Source organism: Cricetulus griseus, chromosome X (genome assembly GCF_003668045.3).
Source record: "Cricetulus griseus strain 17A/GY chromosome X, alternate assembly CriGri-PICRH-1.0, whole genome shotgun sequence".
Lineage (NCBI taxonomy): Eukaryota > Metazoa > Chordata > Mammalia > Rodentia > Cricetidae > Cricetulus > Cricetulus griseus.
This window is the reverse complement of record NC_048604.1, coordinates 96,155,739-96,180,151: the sequence shown is the minus strand read 5'-3', so window position 1 is coordinate 96,180,151 and position 24,413 is coordinate 96,155,739. Positions and strand designations below refer to the sequence as shown.

The window sequence follows — 24,413 nt, the reverse complement described above, 5'->3', positions numbered from 1 at the left end:
TGTGCATAGATACTCCTGAAAGCAAGCATTAACAATTACTGAGAAAAGAGGCCACACATTTGGCTGAGAGATGGAGGCATAGATGGGAGGTTTGGGGGAAGGAAAGGATAAGGAGAAAGGTTGAAATTTAATTATTTTCTCAAAAATAGATTTCTAAAATATGAAAATCTATACTCAGAAAAAGTCTAATTCTCCAAAAGGGTGAATTTATTACAATAGGAGTCAAATTTGACCTACCACACTGAAAATTTCTATCATATTTTCATTATGATATTTCTTATACTTGTTTCTTGAAAGTAAAAACAAGTCTTTTCTTCTAAAACAACTACAACATTATTAAATACATGGAAAACATGAGAAAAAGTATAGATTTAAAAAAAAAACACCATGAAAAAAATCCCCAAACAAAGCAATCACCTGGGCATTCTTCTTCACCTACAAAAACGACGGATAGGCCTTTCCACGGTGTGGTGGCTGTTTTCTCCTTGAGTTTTTTCTCAGCTTTATTGAGGTATAAAATGAACAACAAAGATTATGTACATTTAAAGCAAGAACACATTATGTTTCATCCACTATGTTTTCCAAACAATAAAGCCTGCAAAACTAACGCATATGCTCTAATATAGCCGTGTCATAAAGCAGGCTACCATCATACTGATGTGAAGTGGACCAATGCCAATCATGGAATGAAGACTGTAAGTATGCAGCAGTGGTATATCTTCTTTGTACCCAACAGCTCTTTACTTGGAATTAAGACTTGATCAACAAGAGGGAGAGCTTGCCTGGTACTGGAAAACCAGCTAAACCCTCTGTGCTGGTGAAATGATAGTTAGCAGAAAAGGATCTACAACAATTAATTTACTAATTAAAATCACTAACAATAATTTATAAACATTGTCCTTATACATGAAGATAACTGTATTCATTACTCTTTATCAAGGGAATTTTTGTTTGCAACAGATAGAAACCATTATAGAAAACCACGACTAATCAAAGCAAAGAGTGGTAGAGACCAAGTCAAATCGATACATCGACAAAACATTTCTACACAAGAGAGTGTAGGAAGATTTTAACAGACAGAGGGTGAGAAAGTTTGATCTAATACTTTGTCTCCTAGTAATATAGGAAAAAATTGCTAACATCACTGCTCAAATGAGAGTTGAACAAGAGACACTAATACATATACAAAATGGACAGAAAGCAGACCAGGAGGCCTAAATCCTGTAAGAAGGAACTATAAAAAACAGAAGAAAGGTGGGAAAGGGAGAGGTGGGAATCCCCACCTAAGACCATACAAGCTTCCTGTCTGGTGTTAAAAAGACAGGCATAGAGTTATTATTATAGAGGCTGAACAAGTTATATTCAGGACTATACAGGTATACAGATATTCTTGAATGCAAGCACTAACAATTAGTGAGAAAAGGGGTCATATATATGGTGGATAAAAGGAGGGGTATATAGAAAACTTGGGGGGAAGAACAGGGAGGGAGAAAGGTTGAAATTAATTATAATCTCAAAATAAAAGAGACTTTTCACTTTGAAAACATGAAAAAAGCTATAATCAGTGAACAATACAAATCTCAAAAAGAATTGACTTCTTACAATAACAATTCTGAATAATCACAGTGAAAATTTCTCTGAATTTATCACTGAGCTACTTGCTACACTTATTTATAAAATATAAAAAAGATTTTCTTTATAAAAACATTACATCATCATTCAATATATGGCAAACACATTATGAATCAATATATGGCAAACAACATATATATATATATATATTATATATTCACACACATATATGCACATATATAGTAGATGTATATATATTCACAAGGTGCTTGCAATACACTTAACAATTTATGTTTATTCATACACACTTAATTTTTATAAATCATTTATATTTATAATAAAACACACATATATACACACATACACCAGAGCCAATCACCTGGGCCTGCTTCTTCATCTTCAAAAAAACCGGCTAGACCTTTCCATAGCTTAGTGACTGTTTTGCACTTGAGTTTTTTGTCAGCTTTATTGAGGGATGGAATGAAAAACAGAGATTATGGACATTTAAAGCTAGAACACATTATGTTTAGTCCTCCATGTTTCCCCAAATAATAAAGCCTCCAATACTAACGCATGTGTTCCAATGTAGCCTTGACATAAACAACGCTACGATCATGCATAAGTGATGTGAAACTATGCCTCTCATAGCATGATAACTCTAAGTATGCAGCAGTGTAACACATACCACCTTTGTTACCAGAATTCTTTACTTGGACTGAGGACTGGTTCAATAACAGGGGGAGCACGCCTGGCACTGAAAACCTGCTAAAAACTCTGTGCTGGTGAAATGATGATGACTGGAGAAGAATCTACAACCACTAATTTACTAACACAGCATAATCCCTAAGAACAATCTACAAACTATGTTCTTATATCTGAAGATAACTGTGTCCTTTCCTCTTTATCAACGCAAATTTTGTTGCAACAGCCAGAGACCACTGCATAAATCAGAACAGAGAGTGGTGGAGACCAATCAGAATGCATACACCTACAGACACCTACCGAACATTCCTGAATATAAGGCTCAGGGAACACTACCCAACTTGGAACTAAAACATTATCAGAGCCAGAGGGTAAGAAATTTGCTCTAATATTGTGTATTCTCTTCTAGGAACATTAGAAGAAAAAACTATAAAATTTCATGACCATCACCGCCGAAACATGACCTGAACAAGAATGGCAAAAACAATACACAAAGAGGACAGAGAAAGCCCATCAGGCTTCACCCCTACTCAAAGGTGATAGAAAAATAAAGGAAACTGAAAACAGGAGATGATGGCATACACAGGGAAGAATATACCAATTCATGTCTGGTGGCAAAACGTCAGTCAGAAAAACAAACAAACAAACAAACAAACAAACATACAAGTAGTATTATATAGACTGAACAACATATATTAAGGAGAGAGACAGAGACAGAGAGAGAGAGAGAGAGAGAGAGAGAGAGAGAGAGAGAGAGAGAGAATGAGAATGTCAGTCTATATTTTCTTAAATACAATCACTAACTACTAGTGGGAAAAGTGGACATGAATTTTAGAATAGAAGAGGGAGGTGAAATGGGAGGTTTTGGAGCAACAAAAGGTTGAAATTAAACAATAACCTATGAAAAATGAAATCATTCTCCTTGAAACATGAAAAGAATATTTCCATTAAGAAGTAATCTAATTCTCAAAAAGTATTCTTATTATAAAAAGAGACATACTTGACTTATCACAGAGAAAATTTTTATCAATTTCTCACTGTGGTACTTAACCTTGTTTCCTTAAAAGTAAAAAAATAGTGTTGACTTCTAATAACATTACACCATTAATCAATATATTGAAATCATGTGAATAAAAAAAAAGCAATTACCTGGGTCTGCTTCTTCATCTTCAAAATCTCCAGTTTGGTCTATCAATGGTTTGGTGACTGTTTTGCCCTTACGTTTTTTCTCAGCTTTATTGAGGGATGAAAAGAAAATAAAAAAATTATGTACATTACAAGCAAGAAGACATTGTGTTTCATCCACTATGTTTTCTAAATAATAAAGCCTAATACATATTTAGCATTAGAATAAATGCTAATGCAAATTCTCTAACATAGCCGTGTCATAAAGAAGGCTACTATCATGCTCTAGTGATGTGAAACTATGCCTCTCATAGCATGATAACTCTAAGTATGCCGCAGTGTAACACATACCACCTTTGTTAACAGAATTCTTTACTTGGACTGAGGACTGGTTCAATAACAGGGGGAGCACGCCTGGCACTGAAAACCTGCTAAAAACTCTGTGCTGGTGAAATGATGATTACTGGAGAAGAATCTACAACTGATAAATTATTAACACAGCATAATCCCTAAGAACAATCTACAAACTTTGTTCTTATCTCTGAAGGTAACTGCAGCCTTTATTCTTCATCAAGGCAAATTTTGTTGCAACAGCCAGAGACCATTGCAGAAATCTACAACCAATCAGAACAGAAAGTGGTAGAGACCAATCAAAAAGCATACATACAGAACAATTCTGCATATAAATAGGGCTCAGAGACACTACCAAAGAGGGGGCTAAAGGATCATCAGAGTCACAGGGTGAGGAATTTGTTCTAAGACTGTGTCATCTAGGAACATTGGGAGAAACACCTATAAAATTTCATGACCATCATTGCCCAAACATGACCTGAACAAGAATGGCACCAATACTTACACGAACAAGACAGTGAAAAACCCTTCAGCCTTCATTCCTACTCAAAGGACCATAGAAAACTTGAGGAAATTGGTACAGGAGAGGAGAGAATACCCAAGCAAGAATAAGCAAATTCATGTCTGGTGCCAAAATGCCAGCCATGAAAACATAGATAATGGTACTATTAAAAGGACTAAACAGGTTATATTAAGGAATATGTGTGGGTTTATGTGTTTGTGGGTGAGAGGTTATAGATATTCTTAAATACAATCACTAAAAATCAGTGGGGAAAGTAGTGATGAGTTTTGGCAGAGAGAAGTGGGTTAAAATGGGAGGTTTCAGAGGGAAGAAAGGGTATGAAGAAAGGTTGAAATTAAATGATAATCTATTAAAAATGTGACCATTCTCCTTGAAGTCATGAAAGAACCTGCAATCAAGAAGTAATCTAATTCTCCAAATGGATAACCTCATTATAAAAAGAGATAAATTTGAATTGTCACACTGAAATTGTCTATAAATTTATCATTTTCATACTTAAACCTGTTGGCTTAATAGTGAAAGACAGTGTTGTCCTCTCATAACATTACACTATTAATCAATACACTGTAAATATCAAGTGAATCAATACAAACAAAAAGAAAACAAAAGAAATCACCTGGGCCTGCTTCTACATCTTCAAAAAATCCAGTTTGGTCTTTCCATGGTTTGGTGACTGTTTTGCCCTTGCGTTTTTTCTCAGCTTCATTGAGGGATGGAATGAAAAACAAAGATTATGGACATTTAAAGCTAGAACACATTATGTTTAGTCCTCCATGTTTCCCCAAATAATAAAGCCTCCACTACAAATGCATACACTCTACTAAATCCTTGTCATGAAGAAGGCTACCATCATGCTCTAGTGATGTGAAACTATGCCTCTCATAGCATGATAACTCTAAGTATGCCGCAGTGTAACACATACCACCTTTGTTACCAGAATTCTTTACTTGGACTGAGGACTGGTTCAATAACAGGGAGAGCATGCCTGGCACTGAAAACCTGCTAAAAACTCTGTGCTGGTGAAATGATGATTACTGGAGAAGAATCTACAACTGATAACTTATTAACACAGCATAAGCCCTAAGAACAATCTACAAACTTTGTTCTTATCTCTGAAGGTAACTGCAGCCTTTATTCTTCATCAAGGCAACTTTTGTTGCAACACCAGAGACCACTACAGAAATCCCCAACCAATCAAAACAGAAAGTGGTGGAGACCAATCAAACAGCATACATACAGAACAATTCTGCATATAAATAAGACTCAGAGAAGACGACCAAAGGGGGGCTAAAGGATCATCAGAGCCAGAGGGTGAGGAATTTGCTCTAAGACAGTCTTCTAGGAACATCGGAGAAACAAGCTATAAAATTCCATGACCATCACTGCCCAAACATGACCTGAACAAGAATGGCACCAATACTTAGACGAACAAGACAGTGAAAAGCCCTTCTGGTTTCATTCCTACACAAAGGACCATAGAAAACTTGAGGAAATTGGTACAGGAGAGGAGAGAATACCCAAGAAAGAATAAGCAACTTCATGTCTGGTGCCAAAAAGCCAGCCATAAAAAATATATATAAAGGTACTATTAAAAGGACTAAACAGGTTATATTAAGGAATATGTGTGTGTTTATGTGTTTGTGTGTGGGAGGTTGTAGAAATTCTTAAATACTATCAGTAAAAAAACAGTGGGGAAAGTGGTGAGGAGTTTTGGCATAGAGAAGGGGGTTGAAATGGGAGGTTTCAGATGGAAGAAAGGGTATGAAGAAAGGTTGAAATTAAATAATATATTAAAAATGAGATATTCTCCTTGAAGTCATAAAAGAAATGGCAATTAAGAAGCAATCTAATTCTCCAAATGGATAAACTCATTAGAAAAACAGACAAATTTGAATTGTCACACTGAAATTGTCTATGAATTTATCATTTTCATACTTAAACTTGTTGGCTTAATAGTGAAAGACAGTGTTGTCCTCTAATAACATTACACCATTAATCAATATGCCGTAAATATCAAGTGAATCAATACAAACAAAAAAATCAGGTGAATCAAGAAAACAAAAGAAATCACCTGAGCCTGATTCTGCATCTTCAAAAAATCCAGTTTGGTCTTTCCATGGTTTGGTGACTGTTTTGCCCTTGCGTTTTTTCTCAGCTTCATTGAGGGATGGAATGAAAAGCAAAGATTATGGACATTTAAAGCTAGAATACATTATGTTTAGTCCTCCATGTTTCCCCAAATAATAAAGCCTCCACTACAAATGCATACACTCTACTAAATCCTTGTCATGAAGAAGGCTACCATCATGCTCTAGTGATGTGAAACTATGCCTCTCATAGCATGATAACTCTAAGTATGCAGCAGTGTAACACATACCACCTTTGTTACCAGAATTCTTTACTTGGACTGAGGACTGGTTCAATAACAGGGAGAGCACGCCTGGCACTGAAAACCTGCTAAAATCTCTGTGCTGGTGAAATGATGATTACTGGAGAAGAATCTACAACTGATAACTTATTAACACAGCATAAGCCCTAAGAACAATCTATAAACATTGTTCTTATCTCTGAAGGTAACTGCAGCCTTTATTCTTCATCAAGGCAACTTTTATTGCAACAGCCAGAGACCACTGCAGAAATCCCCAACCAATCAGAACAGACAATGATGGAGACCAATCAGAAAGCATACAGCTACAGAACACTCCTGCATATAAATAAGACTCAGGGAACACTACCAAAGAGGGGGCTGAAAATCATCAGAGTCAGAGGGTGAGGGATTTGTTCTAAGACTGTGTCATCTAGGAACGTCAGGAGAAACACCTATAAAATTTCATGACCATCATTGCCCAAACATGACCTGAACAAGAATGGCACCAATACTTACACGAACAAGACAGTGAGAAGCCCTTCAGCCTTCATTCCTACTCAAAGGACCATAGAAAACTTGAGGAAATTGGTACAGGAGAGGAGAGAATACCCAAGCAAGAATAAGCAAATTCATGTCTGGTGCCAAAATGCCAGCCATGAAAACATAGATAATGGTACTATTAAAAGGACTAAACAGGTTATATTAAGGAATACGTGGGTGTTTGTGTGTTTGTTTGTGGGAGGTTATAGATATTCTTAAATACAATTACTAAAAATCAGTGGGGAAAGTAGTGATGAGTTTTGGCAGAGAGAAGTGGATTGAAATGGGAGGTTTCAGAGAGAAGAAAGGGTATGAAGAAAGGTTGAAATTAAATGATAATCTATTAAAAATGTGACCATTCTCCTTGAAGTCATGCAATCAAGAAGTAATCTAATTCTCCAAATGGATAACCTCATTATAAAAAGAGACAAATTTGAATTGTCACATTGAAATTGTCTATGAATTTATCATTTTCATACTTAAACTTGTTGGCTTAATAGTGAAAGACAGTGTTGTCCTCTCATAACATTACACCATTCATCTATAGACCGTAAATATCAAGTGAAACAATACAAACAAAAAGAAAACAAAAGAAATCACCTGGGCCTGTTTCTGCATCTTCAAAAAATCCAGCTTGGTCTTTCCATGGTTTGGTGACTGTTTTGCCCTTGCGTTTTTTCTCAGCTTCATTGAGGGATGGAATGAAAAACAAAGATTATGGACATTTAAAGCTAGAACACATTATGTTTAGTCCTCCATGTTTCCCCAAATAATAAAGCCTCCACTACAAATGCATACACTCTACTAAATCCTTGTCATGAAGAAGGCTACCATCATGCTCTAGTGATGTGAAACTATGCCTCTCATAGCATGATAACTCTAAGTATGCCGCAGTGTAACACATACCACCTTTGTTACCAGAATTCTTTACTTGGACTGAGGACTGGTTCAATAACAGGGAGAGCATGCCTGGCACTGAAAACCTGCTAAAAACTCTGTGCTGGTGAAATGATGATTACTGGAGAAGAATCTACAACTGATAACTTATTAACACAGCATAAGCCCTAAGAACAATCTACAAACTTTGTTCTTATCTCTGAAGGTAACTGCAGCCTTTATTCTTCATCAAGGCAAATTTTGTTGCAACAGCCAGAGACCACTGCAGAAATCCCCAACCAATCCGAACAGACAATGATGGAGACCAATCAGAAAGCATACAGCTACAGAACACTCCTGCACATAAATGAGGCTCAGGGAACACTACCAAAGAGCAGGCTGAAAAATCATCAGAGTCAGAGGGTGAGGGATTTGTTCTAAGACTGTGTCATCTAGGAACGTCAGGAGAAACACCTATAAAATTTCATGACCATCATTGCCCAAACATGACCTGAACAAGAATGGCACCAATACTTACACGAACAAGACAGTGAGAAGCCCTTCAGCCTTCATTCCTACTCAAAGGACCATAGAAAACTTGAGGAAATTGGTACAGGAGAGGAGAGAATACCCAAGCAAGAATAAGCAAATTCATGTCTGGTGCCAAAATGCCAGCCATGAAAACATAGATAATGGTACTATTAAAAGGACTAAACAGGTTATATTAAGGAATACGTGGGTGTTTGTGTGTTTGTGTGTGGGAGGTTATAGATATTCTTAAATACAATCACTAAAAATCAGTGGGGAAAGTAGTGATGAGTTTTGGCAGAGAGAAGTGGGTTAAAATGGGAGGTTTCAGAGGGAAGAAAGGGTATGAAGAAAGGTTGAAATTAAATGATCATCTATTAAAAATGTGACCATTCTCCTTGAAGTCATGCAATCAAGAAGTAATCTAATTCTCCAAATGGATAACCTCATTATAAAAAGAGACAAATTTGAATTGTCACATTGAAATTGTCTATGAATTTATCATTTTCATACTTAAACTTGTTGGCTTAATAGTGAAAGACAGTGTAGTCCTCTCATAACATTACACTATTAATCAATACACTGTAAATATCAAGTGAATCAATACAAACAAAAAGAAAACAAAAGAAATCACCTGGGCCTGCTTCTGCATCTTCAATAAATCCAGCTTGGTCTTTCCATGGTTTGGTGACTGTTTTGCCCTTGCGTTTTTTCTCAGCTTTATTGAGGGATGGAATGAAAAACAAAGATTATGGACATTTAAAGCTAGAACACATTATGTTTAGTCCTCCATGTTTCCCCAAATAATAAAGCCTCCACTACAATTGCATACACTCTACTAAATCCTTGTCATGAAGAAGGCTACCATCATGCTCTAGTGATGTGAAACTATGCCTCTCATAGCATGATAACTCTAAGTATGCCGCAGTGTAACACATACCACCTTTGTTACCAGAATTCTTTACTTGGACTGAGAAGAATCCATAAACATTTGTTTTTACACTCATAGATAATTGTGTTAACTACTTGTTTGCCAAACTGGAAAGAGAAAAGTCCACAATGCATCAGCCCTATACAGTGAACTATAGGCAACCAAGGAAAGCTGGAAACTAGAGAAGTGGCCTTCTTCAAGTAAAAGCACAACAACTGATTGTCTGGTGCCAAAAAGCCAGCTTTGTAAACATACACACAAGTTTTATAGAGACTGGATAGTGTATATTTAAATATATATCATATATGTATATACACATACATGCAGAAACAATTAGTAAGAAAAGATGCCATGATTTTGGAGAGCAGGAGGGTATATGGTAGGGTTTGGAGGGAGGAAAAGGGAAGGGAGAAAGGTTAAAATTAAATTATAATCTCAACAAAGAATTTTCTTTTTTAAAAATTAAAAGAGTTTATAATAAAAAAACATCTAATTCTCTAAAAAGGATGAACTTACTAGAATAACTAATTTGAATTAGCAGAGTGAAAATTTCTATCAATTTATCATTGTGTTACTTTTAAAAATTGTTTTCTTAAAATGAAAGAGTCTTTCTTTCTGAAAACACTACACTATTATTCAATACCCAGGAATCACCGTGAGAGTCACTATAGATAAAACAACACAATCACCTTGGCATGATGCTTCACCTTCAAAAGTTATGCCCTGACCTTTCAAAGGTTTGCTGACTTTCTTGCTTGTGGGTTTTTCTCAACTTTGTTGTGTTATGAAATTAAAAACAAAAACTATGTACATTTTAAGCCACAACACATTATACTTAGTATGTCTGCCAAATTATAAAGGTTCTAATAATAACATATACACTCTACTACAGTATTGTCTTGAAAAGGCTCAGGTGAAACGAAGCTTCCTAACATGCTCATGTGATATGCAGCTTCCAGTTACCTGGCAGCCCAATTTAGACATTTTTAATATTTTGGATGAGGTCTGATTGCTACACTAATTTTACTTTGGTCCAATAAATACATAAATAAATAGATAAATAAATAAATAAAATTTAAACCAATGATATAGTTCAGTAAACGCCTTAACAGCTTGCTTATTAATAAATAAGTTTGCATAGTAAAAGCTATTAATTCTAAATAAACAAGCTTTTGAGGGAGAGACAAGCTATATATTCAAAGCTCAACTGCATTTACATGGAATGTTTTACTTTACAAATTTAAAGAGTAGTCATTCTACTTCTTTTATTTTTCCATACTCAAAGATGATATAATATGCATACAATAAACTTGTGATAACAAGTATTAAAATTTTCTGAAGCTCTGTCATCCTACTTTTACTTTTCACCAAAAAGGAACAGTCTATACTCAGCTGCCAGGGCAGATGTAACATCATTTGACTGCCACTATAACTTTCTTCCTCATTTATAACTTGTTCACCTAATTATAACCAGCTTCATCTTGTTTCATTTTAAACAACTACCTTCCACTCCAGGTTTAAGACTTATTGGATATAGTCTATATGCCACAACACCAAGAACCTTAAGTTAGTTTTAATCTGCTGAACACATTACAAATGTATCATGCCTCATGAGAAATGTATCTGATGCTCAACTGCAAGCCTCAGTCCTACTCACCATGTTTTATATTGCTAAGCAGTGCTATAAACACTACCACAGAAGAAAAGTAATCATCAAGAGACAGTTCTATTATCCCTGTGAGCTTCAATAACCAGCTTTCTCTGAAACATGACTACTGGCACAATAATAGCACAAATACAGGACTAACATACTTTTTGATTGAATTTAAGGTCCACTCCATGAGATGTAACTCATACCTGACACTTAATGAGGCCAAGAACCTGTGACAAGATGTCACATTTCAGGCTAAAATCAAAAACACCAATGACAATCTATGCTGGAGAGGATGCGGAGAAAGAGGAACACTCCACCACTGCTGGTGGGAGTGCCAATTCATACAGCCACTTTGGAAATCAGTATGGCGACTCCTCAGGAAAATGGGAATGAGTCTACCACAAGATCCAGCAATTCCACTCCTTGGCATATACCCAAAAGAAACACATTCATACAACAAGGACATCTGTTCAACAAAGTTCGTAGCAGCATTATTTGTAATAGCTAGAACCTGGAAGCAACCTAGATGCCCCTCAACTGAAGAATGGATAGAGAAAATTTGGTACATCTACACAATGGAGTACTACACAGCCGAGAAAAAAAACAATGGAATCTTGAAATTCGCAGACAAATGGATGGAACTAGAAGAAATCATTCTGAGCGAGGTAACCCAATCACAAAAAGATAAACGTGGTATGTACTCATTCATATGTGGATTTTAGACACAGAAAAAAGGATTGCCAGACTACAATTCAAAATGCCAGAGAAGCTAGTAAACAAGGAGGACCCTAAGAGAGACATACATGGTACCCTGGAGAAGGGGAAAGGGACAAGATCTCCTGAGCAAATTGGGAGCATGGGGGAAGGGGAAGGGGAGCTAGGAGAATGAGAAAGGGAGAAGAAGAGGGGTGAGGAGGACATGATGGGGTAGGAAGGTTGAGTTGGGGGAAGAACAGAAGAGAGCAAGATAAGAGATATGATAATAGAGGGAGACATTATAGGTTTAAAAAGAAATCAGGCACTAGGGAAATGACAGAGAGAGCTACAAAGATGATACCAACTAATGATCTAAGCAACAGAGGAGAGGCTACCTTAAATGTCCTCCCCTAATAATGAGATTGATGACTGACTTATATGCCATCTTACAGCGTTCATCCATGAGCTGGTGGGATTAGAAGCAGACACCCAGAGCTAATCACTGAATTGAACTGGAATCCAGTTGCAGAGAAGGAGGTGTGATGAGCAAAGGCATCCAGACCAGGCTGGTGAAACCCACAGAAACAGCTGACCTGAACAAGGGAGAGCTCCTGTTCCCCAGATTGATGCCTGGGAAAGCAGCATGGGACTGATCGGGACCCCATGAATGTAGGTGTCAATGAGGAGATCTCGGAAATCTATGGAGCCTCTTGTAGTGGATCAGTACTTATACCTAGCATAGGAATGGACTTTGGGAGCCCATCCCACATGGAAGGATACTGCCTGAGGCAAGACACACGGGGGTGGGCTTAGGCCCTATCCCAAAGGATATGACAGACTCTGAAGACCCCATATGGAAGGCCTCACACTCCCTGGGGAGCAGAAAAGGTATGGGATAGGTAGAGTGTTAGTTGGGGGGGAGGGGAGGAGGGGAGGGGGAAGGAACTGGGAATGACATGTAAAATAATTTTTCTAATTCAAATAAAATTTTTTTAAAAGATGTCACATTTCAAAGGAGAAACCCTATTAACAAGGTTCGAGTATTGGACACAGTAATAAAACAATCCTAATACCATATTGCTATACTCAATTGGTTAATTTATCACTCAAACATCATCAGAGAAGATTCTTTACGTGGATAGTAATTAGCAAAGAGACTTACAACTGGACAATATTCAGAGAATGAGAGACTTTGGAGTCCCCAACCGTAAACAGGATGTCTACATCACACCCTTTCCCTCAAAGCTCAGGTAACTATGTGGAAAAGCAGGCAGAAATTTCTAGGCAGGAGTAGAAAACCACTTTTCCCAGATAACATTTTTCAGAAACAACAGATGAATATAAGGATTCAGAAAGACTGCAACAGGATGCACATATCTTGTATAAGCTCAAGCCTCAAAAATCCCAGCATGGAGGAGCTCTGAGTGGTGATCACAATTCCCAGCCCTAGCCAAGAATTCATAACTGCTAGAAAAGGGAAAATCAATTTTCTTCAATGTGGTAACATTGAGTATCCACATTCCAAGGCAGGCCACACGGTCAGAAGTAGTCAGTTAACACAAACCAGACTCCCATTCTCTGTGTTTTTCTTTTTTTTCAAGAGAAAAGGAAAATGAAGTTGGACAGATAGGGATATGGAGCACAATTTGAAAGGAACTTTGGGAGGGAAAGAATATGATCAAAGTAAGCTGCATGAAATTAAAAAAAAATGAATAGCAGCATTAAACAAACACTTTTAAGCACAAATGCAACAAAAGAAAATTTTAATATAAATTATAATTTCATATAATTAAGAAATAGCCTAATGCCCACCACCACCAAAAAAAGCTTCTATGAGAACAACCAGCAACTTTGAATTAGCACAATGAAAATTCCTAGCAGCTTATCACCGGGATACTTTCTGCTTTGTTTTCTTGAAACAGAAAGGAGTCTTTCCTTCTGAAACACTATACACCATTATTCAATATAGAGGAATTATCTTACAGATCAATAATAAATTTAGAAATACAAAGCAATTACCTGGGGCTGTTTGAACACCTTTCCCTGGTTTAGCTTCATCTTCCCAAGGTTTGCGGAGTCCTCTGCCCTTGGGTTTTTTCCCATCTTTGTTGAGATATGAAATGAAAAAATAAAAAAAGATGTACATTTATATCTAGAACTCATTATGTCCTGTATGTATGACAAAAATAAAGCTTCTTATCATAAAATATAGACTCCTTTCCTACAGCATTGTCATGTAGCTTTTTCACAAGTTTCAGTTACCTAGTCATTCAGTTTAGTTGATTTTAATATTTTTTGTGAAGATAACCTCCTCGTTATTTGTGTTAGGTGTTTACAGTTAAAAAAGAAAGAAATATCAGTATCAATGCCTTCAAATTAGGGTTATTAGGGAAAATTAATTTTACCTAGCAAATACTACTAATTATAATTCAAAATGCTTTGTAGATAGATATGAAACACACATACACACACGTGTGTGTATATACTAACATTTTGAGGGCTTTTAAATTTTAAAAAAAAAATTGTTATTTTACATTTCAATCCCAGTTCCCTCTCCCATTTTTATGTGTGTTTCATTTTTAAGAGATAGAAAGATCATGAAATTGGAGGACAGGGACATGATGAACAATAGTGGAGGGGGTAGGGGAGGGAAAGAATATGATTAAAATTAACTACATGAAATTTTTAACAATTAAAGAATTAAATGAAGAAAAATAAAATAAAATGTTTTCAAACAAATTACAACAAAATTAAGTTTCTCATACAATAGATTTTTCATATAATCAAGAAATAGTCTAATTCTCCAAAAGGAGGCTTTTCTTAGAAGAACTAGAAATATTGGATTAGCACAATGAAAATTTGTAGCAGTTAATCACTGGGCTACTTTCTGCATTTGTTTTCTTAAAACAGAAGAGTCTTTCCTTCTGAAACACAACACCATTATTCAACATAGAGGAATTATCTTGAAAATCAATAGAGCAATATAGAAAAACAAAGCAATTACCTGAGGATGTTTGGACATCTTCCCAAGGTTTGGTGAATCCTCTGCCCTTGGGTTTTTTTGCAACTTTGTTGGGGCATGAAATGAAAAATAAAAATGATGTACATTTTACTTTACACATAGAACTCACTATGTCCTGTATGTATGCCAAATAATAAAGCTTTATATTAACATGAAAAAGTTATAATCATGCTCATGTGACATGCAGCCGGTAGTCTAATTCAGAAAACTTTCGTAATTAGTGTGAAGATTACTTGCCAGGCCATCTATGTCTATGTTGAACAATAAAGAAAGAAACAAATTGAATAGCCGTAGGCACATTTATAAGGTTAACCATGTAGGCCAAACTAAAAAATACACAGATTAAAGTTTGTGGAAGAAAGGAGTAAAGGTCAGAGTTAGGAAAGTGGAGAGGAATACCTAACATAAAAGCCTTTCATAAACCCATATTCACACTTACTATAGTAGAAGCTTCCTGAAACATACAAATATTCATATACATATATAAAAAGTTTAAGTGAAATGATTATGTCATGGAGGGAAACAACCCCATCTAGAAGACACATTATTACCAAAAATCCCCTGTAATACAAGAAATAGGTTACCAGTTTTTGAGTTGTTAGACAAAGATGTGCCAGAGAACACACTCCTAATACTATAGGCCACAGCCAAATCAATTAATTACCCTCATCACCTTGATGGCAAAAATCCCAAGATACTTTTGATTTACTGAACAAACCACATACTTCTGTCATACAACATGGAGAAACGTAGCTTCTATTTGAATAGAAGCTTCAGCACTAATGACTATGATTCATAGTGCTAATCATTGCTATACAATGTCAGAGAAAAAAGTAACCATCAGTCTGACTCAGCTATCTATTAATCCTGTGACCTACTGTATGTATCAACATACTGGCAACATACATTGGTGCAACAGTGATGCAACTGTTATAGGGAAAACCAACCTTTTTTTAAAAAATTGAAACTAGGCCTCATTCAGATGGAACCCATACTTGACACTGTTAATGTGGATACGGTCATAAGACTTAGTGAAAATCCCATTAGTATGACTCCGATAGACACAGAAATAAAGCCACCCCTAAAGACATATTATTATATACATTGATCACCACAATGCTTAACCCTCTTCAGAGAAGTTTCTTACAGTGTATGGTAATTAACACAGATACCAACAGCTGAATAACCTGCAGAGAGTAAGAAACCCTAAACGGAATATATGTATCACACTGCATCCCTCACAGGGATCTATGTGGAAGAGGAGGCAGAAAGCCAGTTTGAAAAGGACTTCCACCAGACAACATTTTTCAGAAACAACAGAGTAGACAAACACATGAAATCAGAAAGACTGTAACAGAATGTGCAAGATGAAGCTTAAAGCTTAAACATTTCAAAATCTTGGCATGGATGAGGGGGAGTAGGCACAAAGTCCCAGCCCTGGCAAACTGATTCACAATTGATAGCTGCTAAGAAAAGGAAAATCAGTTTCCTTCAATGGAGTAACATTAGGTAGGTATATTAACTACACTCCAAGGAAGGCCACATGTTCAGGAATAATTGGGTAACCTAAGTCAGACTCCCAATTTTTGTAACGTGATTTTCATTTTTTTTTTTTTTTTGTTTTTTTGAGACAGGGTTTCTCTGTGTAGCTTTGGAGCCTATCCTGGCACTCGCTCTGGAGACCAGGCTGGCCTTGAACTCACAGAGATCCGCCTGCCTCTGCCTCCTGAGTGCTGGGATTAAAGGCATGTGCCACCAATGCCCGGCCATGATTTTCATTTTTTTTTAAGAGAGAGAAAGAACATGAAGTTTAAAAGATAGGGTGGTGGAAGATGATTTGAGGTGACTTATGAGAGGGGAAGAATATGATAAAAATAATTGTATGAAATTTGCAAAGAATAAATAAAAGCATTAAATACAGAAAAACAATTTTAACCCAAAATGCCACAAAAAATCAAAGTTTTAAATACAACACAATTTCATATAATCAAGAAATAGTTTCATTCTCTAAAATGAAGGAAATGGTCTAATTCTTCAAAGAGGAGGTTTTTATTAAAACAAACAGTAATGTTGGAGTAGCATAGTGAACATTTCTAGCAGTAAATCATTGGACTATATTCTGTATTTGTTTCTTTAAGACAGAAAAAGAGTCTTTCCTTCTGAAACACTAAACCATTATTAAATGTACAGTAATTAACTTTCAAATCAAAATAAAAAAGAAAGAAATTACCTGGAGCTGGTTGGTTACTTTTTCCAAGTCTGACTTCAGAGTTCCCAGGTTTGGTGAATCCTCTACCTTTGGGTTTTTTCCAAACTTTGTTGAGATACAAAATAAAAAGAAAAAATGGTATACATTTAAAGCTATAATACATTATGCTCTGGTATGGATGTCAAATAAAACTCCCTATAATAAAATATAAACTCTCTTATAATGTTGTCATGAAAGGCTTTCATAATGTTCACATGATATACAGCTTTCAGTAATCTAGTAACACAATTTAGACAATTTCAATGTTAAGGATACCTGCCATGCTGAAAGACACATAAGAAAGTGTTCAACATCCTTTGCCATCAGGGAAATGCATATCAAAAGAACTCTGAGATACCACCTTACTCCTGTCAGAATGGCCAAAATCGAAAACATCAATGACAGTTCAGGCTGGAGAGGATGTGGAGAAAGGGGAACATTCCTCCACTGCTGGTGGGAGTGCCAATTCATACAGCCACTTTGAAAATCAGTATGGCGACTCCTCAGGAAAATGGGAATGAGTCTACCACAAGATCCAGCAATTCCACTCCTTGGCATATACCCAAAAGAAGCACATTCATACAACAAGGACATATGTTCAACGATGTTCATCGCAGCATTATTTGTAATAGCCAAAACCTGGAAGCAACCTAGATGCCCCTCAACTGAAGAATGGATAGAGAAAATTTGGTACATCTACACAATGGAGTACTATTCAGCAGAAAAAAACAATGGAATCTTGAAATTCACAGGCAAATGGATGGAACTAGAAGAAACCATTCTGAGCGAGGTAACTCAGTCACAAAAATACAAACATGGTATGTATTCACTCATATATGGATTTTAGACATAGAGCAAAGGATTACCAGCCTACAACCCACACCACCAGAGAAGCTAAGAAACAAGGAGGAGTCTAAGAGAGACATACATTGTCCCCCAGAGAAGGAGAAAGGGATAAGATCTCCTGAGCAAAATAGGAGCATGAGGGGAGGGGAGAGGGAGCTAGGAGAATGAGAAGGGGACAAGAGGAGGGATGAGGAGGATAGGAGGGAGCAGGAAGTTTGAGTCGTGAGAAGAATAGAAGAGAGCAAGATAAGAGATACCATAATAGAGGGAGACATTTTAGGTTTAAAGAGAATTCAGACACTAGGGAAATGTCTGGAGATGACACCAACTAACAATCTAAGCAAGAGAGGACAGGCTGCCTTAAATGCCCTCCCTAGATAATGAGATTGATGATAACTATCCCATCCTATAGCCTTCATCCAGAAGCTGGTGGAAATAGAAGAAGACACCCATAGCTAAACCTTGAACTAAACTGGAATCCAGTTGCAAAGAAGGAGGAGTGATGAGCAAAGGGGTCCAGACCAAGCTGGTGAAACTCACAGAAACAGCAGACCTGAACAAGGGAGAGTTCTTGGTCCCCAGACTGATAGCTGGGAAAGCAGCATGGGACTGATCCAGACCCCACAAATGTGGGTGTCAGTGGAGACCTGGGAAATCTATGGGGTCCCTTGTAGTAGATCAGTACTTATCCCTAGCATAGGAATGGACTTTGGGAACCCATCCCACATAGAGGGATACTCCCTGAGCCTAGACACATGGGATGGGCCTAGGCCCTATCCCAAAGATATGACAGACTCTGAAGACCTCCTATGGAAGGCCTCACCCTCCCTGGAGAGCAGAAAGGGTATGGGATAGGTAGAGTGTTAGGTGGGGGGGGGCAGGGGAGGAGGGGAGGGAGAGGGAATTGGAATTGGCATGTAAAACAATCTTGTTTCTAATTCAAATAAAAAATTTAAAAAAAGAATACCTGCCATGTTCTTTGTGTCAATGTTCACACTTTTTACAAAAGAGATATTACAGTATCAACACCTTTACAATTTTGTTATCAGATAAAAGAATTTTACATAGCAAATATACCAATTCTAAATAGGGAGAGATATAAACACACCCAAACATATACATGCACACACCTTAATATAACTGTTTTCAAAGATTAACTGCTCTCATTTTAAGGGCGTCATTTTATAACTTAAAAAACTTACAGTTTTAATTTTTCTGTGCTTAGTGGTATTAATAAATAGGTCCAGGGTAAAGGTTATCCCATCTTTTTGAAGTATTTTTATTCTACTTCTACTCACCAAAAGGGATGTAATCTATCCTCAGCTACCAGGCAAATAATAGGATCATATAACTGACACCAAAACTCTATACTTCATTTACAACTAATTTCACTTATATACACCAGACTCTACTTATTTCAGGTTCAAAACTCCCAATTTAAAGAACTCTGGTAATGTTAATCGCATTACCTTTTCTTTTCATATTCTCCCTATCATCAGTTTCAGGATATTGACCACGACCATACCACTGATGCCTCATATTAACATCACCAATAAATAACACCCTGAACTGGTTATTCTTGGCGATTTCTGGATCTCTTCTATCTTCAAGACAACAATGTCTCTTTGTCTACCCTCCTGATCATGTTTTACACTCTCATTGCAAAATTTAGCCACAGTACCCTTATTTTCATCCAATCCATTAGGTTTCTTTTGGCTCTACTCTACTCCTGATGCAACTTGAACTCAATTGTCCATCTTCATCAATACTTCTAAATGAAGTATCCCTTCCTTCTATAATCAGCTCTCACTTCCAAGCCATTGTCTTTAACTTTGTCTAGTCAGAAGCAACAGACTAAAGGTTAACAATCTAGTTTTGTAGAGAGATAGACAAGAATCATTCTGTTAGTTACATATGGTCTCTTCCATACATTCTTCTTTGACTGCTTTTTAACAAAAACAAACAAAAGAACATAAAACCAATTTTATCATATTGGTACATGGGATGGACATGGCCCGCTCTGCAACACCCAAGATAATCTCAATAGAAGAGTTGCTTCTGTAATTTATTTCTAAGTAGATTCCTAAAATGTTTTATTCTGGTTAAGTTCCCACCCCTGTTAGTATTTAGGCATTTTTACTGGCCTGCCTTTGGAGTTCTGACAGGAGATGCTGTCAGTCAGATGCTGCCACTAAGAGCACCACCTGTGCCTATTGAATATGTTCCCTTTTAAAACGGCCCTGCCTACTTAACATCCTCCTCTCTCCTTCTCTCTGCTTCTCCCCTTTCTCTCCCTCTGTTTCTCCCCCTCAAGCTGTTCCTGTCCATGGAGGCCAGTCTCCCTGCTCCCTTTTCCCCTTTTTAAAATCCTTTCCCATAGTTAAAAAAAACCCTCCCCTTGAACTCTGTAACATGGTGTCTTTCTCTATTGAGCTGCTTTTTAAAAATTACAAAAACCCTTAGCGCTCTCTGCTCCATTCAGCAAAGCATTCAATACCCACTTTATATGAAAGTAGATTAAAGGCTATCTTTGGATTACCTGATTTATACATGCCACCTTAAAACTATGCTTGAGGCTGAGGACAGGGTTCAAAAGGCAATAGTACTTATTGCTTCCCTTGCAGAAGACCAGAATTCATTTCTAACACCCATACCAAGTGGAGCACAACTGCCTGTAATTCTAGCTCCAGAATTCAATACCCTCTTCTGTCCTCTGGGGACACCTCCATGTACGTGCAAAAACATATGCAAATACACATACAAATAGATAATAAATAAAATTTTAAAGCTTCTAACTCCCCAATAGCCAAACCCCCAAATAGTTAAAAGGTAAAAAAATACAGGATAAAGAATCTAAAAGTCCAATTTTAAAGATGATTAATGAATCCAAGTTGGATTCAAATGAACAGAAAAATTAATTCAGGCAGTCCATTCAGAGATAGGATGAAAAACACAGTAACTTGCATAGAAAATGAAACAGAGAATGATTCTGAATAAAAGAGCTAAACACAGAAAAACAAATTAAAATTTAAAACTCAATTTGCCACTGGCCCCAGGAAGGGATGAGAAAAAGAGATAAACCTGAAGACTATGAATGTGGCAGGACAAACAAGGACTTTGAGTGTAATAACTCATCCTTTCAGGGGGAATCTCAAGTTTCATAGCTAATCTATGAATTATAAGAAAAAGAACCTGCAAGAAACTGAATAGCCATATGCATACTTCCAAAGATTAATCATACAGACTCAAAAGATTTGCACATATTAAATGGGGTGAGAAATTGAAGAATAAAGGCGAAATTGTGGGGAGGGATATCTAACAAGAAAAGCCTTTCAAAAGGGCAATAAAGAAACTTATTGCAATAGAAATTCCCTGAAATGCGTATATTAAAAATATTACAGTCGAGAGGGATACCTGCTTCCTCCAAGTAGACACCACTTGTTACCTAATAAAAACACATTTTAGAAATGGAACATCACTTTTTAAAGTTCTGGCCGAAGGTGTCTCATAGACCCCTCCCCTTCTACACTACAGGCTACTGGTAATACTATTAGTTATCCTCTAAAACTTGACAGTAAGATCTTAAGGTAGTTTTAATTTGTGGAATGCACCACCAACTTCTATCTTGGAACATAAAAAATCTAGCTGGTACTGAAATGGAAGCTTCGCCCTAACTGGCTATGTTTCAAAGTGCCAAAAGGTGCTACACACACTACCAAAGGGGCAAAGAAATTATCAATCTGGCCCATATACTAACCTAGTGATGTACAAAATTGATCTTTCTGTAAAATATACTGGGGCAAAAATAGCGCAAATATTATGGGAGTAACAAAGCACTGTTTAATTGGATTTAAAACCCACTCCATTAAATGGACTCCATACTTGACACTGTTAATCAGGTGAGGGACTTGATATTAGACAGACCACAAGCCTTCTGGAAAACCCTACTAGGATGATTCTGCTGAATGGACATAGAAATAAAATAACTCCTATGACAGATTGCTATACTTAATGATCAGTGCATCACTCAAACATCATCAGAGAATCTCCATATACTGGGCGATAATTAAAACAATGACTTCTAAGTGGACAACATGCACAGAGCAAGAGACTGCAGTGCTCAACTCTAAGTGCTATGTCTATTTCACATCCCTTGAGATTTCAAGCCTGAAAAAAATGCTAGCATGGAGAAGGGGAAATAGGCACACAAAATCCAGCCCTATCCAAGAATTAATAGCTTTTAGAAAGGGAAAATCCATTTTCTTCAATGGAATAACAATGATTATATCAACCACACACAAAGGCAGGTGAAATGTTCAGGAATAGTTGGCTAACACAAATCAGACTCCCACTTTTTAGGTGTTTTTCATATTTGTTTAAGAGAAAGTAAGAACATGAAGTCTGGAGGATGGAGCCATGGAGGACAATTTCAGAAGAGTTGGGGGAGGTAAAGGAATAGGAACAAAATAAAAATGTATGAAAATTATCATACAATAATTTAAATCAAAGTTGATATATAAGTGAAGATTTACATACAGAAGAATTTCATATAATCAGGAAGTAATGTAAAACGATGCATTAATTTAAAACAAACAGAAATGTTGAACTAGAAAACTAAAAATTTCTAGCAATTTATCACTGGGTTACTTTCTATAGGTTTTCTTAAAACAGAAAAGAGTTTTTCCTTCTGAAACACTACACCATTATTCACTGTGCAGGAATCATCTTGTAAATCAATATGGAAAGTTAAAGCAATCACCTGGGGCTGTTTGGTCATCTTTCACAGGTATGTCTTCATCCTCCAAAGGGTTGGTGAATACAATGCCCTTTGGTTTTTCTGCAGCTTCTTGGAGGTATGAAATAAAAACAAAAATCATGTACATTAAAAGCAGGAACATGCTATAATAAAACATAGAAACTCCTATAGTGTTGTCAATAAAAGACTACCATCATGCTCACATGATATGTGGCTTCCAGTTAACCAATAGCCCAATTCTGAGAAAAATTTAATATTAACTTTGAGAAATAACTGCCAGATCATTTCTGTCTATGTTAAAAGTTTAAAAACAAAAAAATTATATAACCTTCACAATGTAGTTATTAGAAAAAAATGAATTTTAGTTAATAAAAAGTAGTATTTCTAAATAAATTTCTTTGTATGGAACAATATGAAAGATACACACACAAATATATGTGTTGAAAGCTTGGTTATACTTTTTTGAGGGTTTATTTCATAATGTGAAACAGTCTACAGAATTGCTTCTTCTGGGTCAAGAGACCATGCATATAATATAAATAAACAGGGCATGTGATGGTGATGTCCCCAGAAGTTCCTTTATTGTACAGGGTTGTTTTGGCTAGCCTGGGTCTTTTGTTTTTCCATATAAAGTTGAGAATTATTCTTTCAATGTCTGTGAAGAATTGTGCTGTGATTTTGATGGGAATTGCATTGAATCAGTAGAATGTTTTCGGCAAGATTGCAATTTTTACTATGTTGATCCTACCTATCCAAGAACATGGGAGATCCTTCCATTTTCTGGTATTTTCTTTAATTGCTATAGTCCTGAAAACAGGGTGGTATTGGCACAAAAATAGACCAATGGAATCCAGTTGAAAACCCTGATATTAACCCACACACCTATGAACACCTGATTTTTGACAAAGAAGTTAAAGTTATACAATGGAATAAAGAAAGTATCTTCAACAAATGGTGCTGGCATAACTGGATGCTGGCATGCAGAAGACTGCAGATAGATCCATATCTATTGCCATGAACAAAACTTAAGTCCAATTGCATGAAAGACCTCAACATAAATCCAGCCACACGGAACCTATTAGAAGAGAAAGTGGGAAATATCCTTGAACGAATTGGTACAGGAGACTGCTTCCTGAACATTGATAATTAATAAATGGACCTCCTGAAACTGAGAAGCTTCTGTAAGGCAAAGAACACAGTCAGCAAGACAAAACAGCAGCCCACAGAATGGGAAAAGACATTCACCAACTCCACATCTGACAGAGGGCTGATCTCCAAAATTTACAAAGAACTCAAGAAGACAGTCCCTAAAACACCAAATAATCCAATTTAAAAGCGGGGTACAGAATTAAATAGAGAATTCTCAATAGAGGAATCTAAAATGGCTGAAAGACACATAAGAAAGTGTTGAACATCCTTAGCCATCAGGGAAATACAAATCAAAACAACTCTAAGATACCATCTTACTCCTGTCAGAATGGCTAAAATCAAAACACTAATGACAGTTTGTGCTGGAGAGGATGTAGAGGAAGAGGAATACTCCTCCACTTCTGGTGGGAGTGCCAATTCATACAGCCACTTTGGAAATCAGTATGCCAATTCCTCAGGAAAATGGGATTCAGTCTACCACAAGATCCAGCAGTTCCACTCCTAGGCATATACCTAAAAGAAGCAC

The 24,413-nt window shown here is 36.6% G+C and overlaps 1 protein-coding gene across 2 annotated transcripts in view; it reads right to left on the bottom strand.

Annotated features, from left to right (window-relative positions):
- Positions 1 to 24,413, bottom strand: part of LOC100751276 (Scm polycomb group protein like 2) — a 90,712-nt gene that overhangs the window by 24,259 nt on the left and 42,040 nt on the right. Inside the window, exons 9-19 of one of the 2 annotated variants that reach the window (XM_035450266.1) lie at positions 22,742 to 22,828; positions 17,119 to 17,202; positions 14,871 to 14,933; positions 13,886 to 13,969; positions 9,220 to 9,303; positions 7,782 to 7,865; positions 6,345 to 6,428; positions 4,890 to 4,973; positions 3,424 to 3,507; positions 1,952 to 2,035; positions 418 to 501 (exon numbers count right to left, since the gene is read on the bottom strand). In XM_035450266.1, coding sequence (XP_035306157.1) covers positions 418 to 501; positions 1,952 to 2,035; positions 3,424 to 3,507; positions 4,890 to 4,973; positions 6,345 to 6,428; positions 7,782 to 7,865; positions 9,220 to 9,303; positions 13,886 to 13,969; positions 14,871 to 14,933; positions 17,119 to 17,202; positions 22,742 to 22,828 — 906 coding nt within the window. The remainder of the gene's footprint in view (positions 1 to 417; positions 502 to 1,951; positions 2,036 to 3,423; positions 3,508 to 4,889; positions 4,974 to 6,344; positions 6,429 to 7,781; positions 7,866 to 9,219; positions 9,304 to 13,885; positions 13,970 to 14,870; positions 14,934 to 17,118; positions 17,203 to 22,741; positions 22,829 to 24,413) is intronic. The other variant, XM_027432805.2, reaches the window with a different exon arrangement.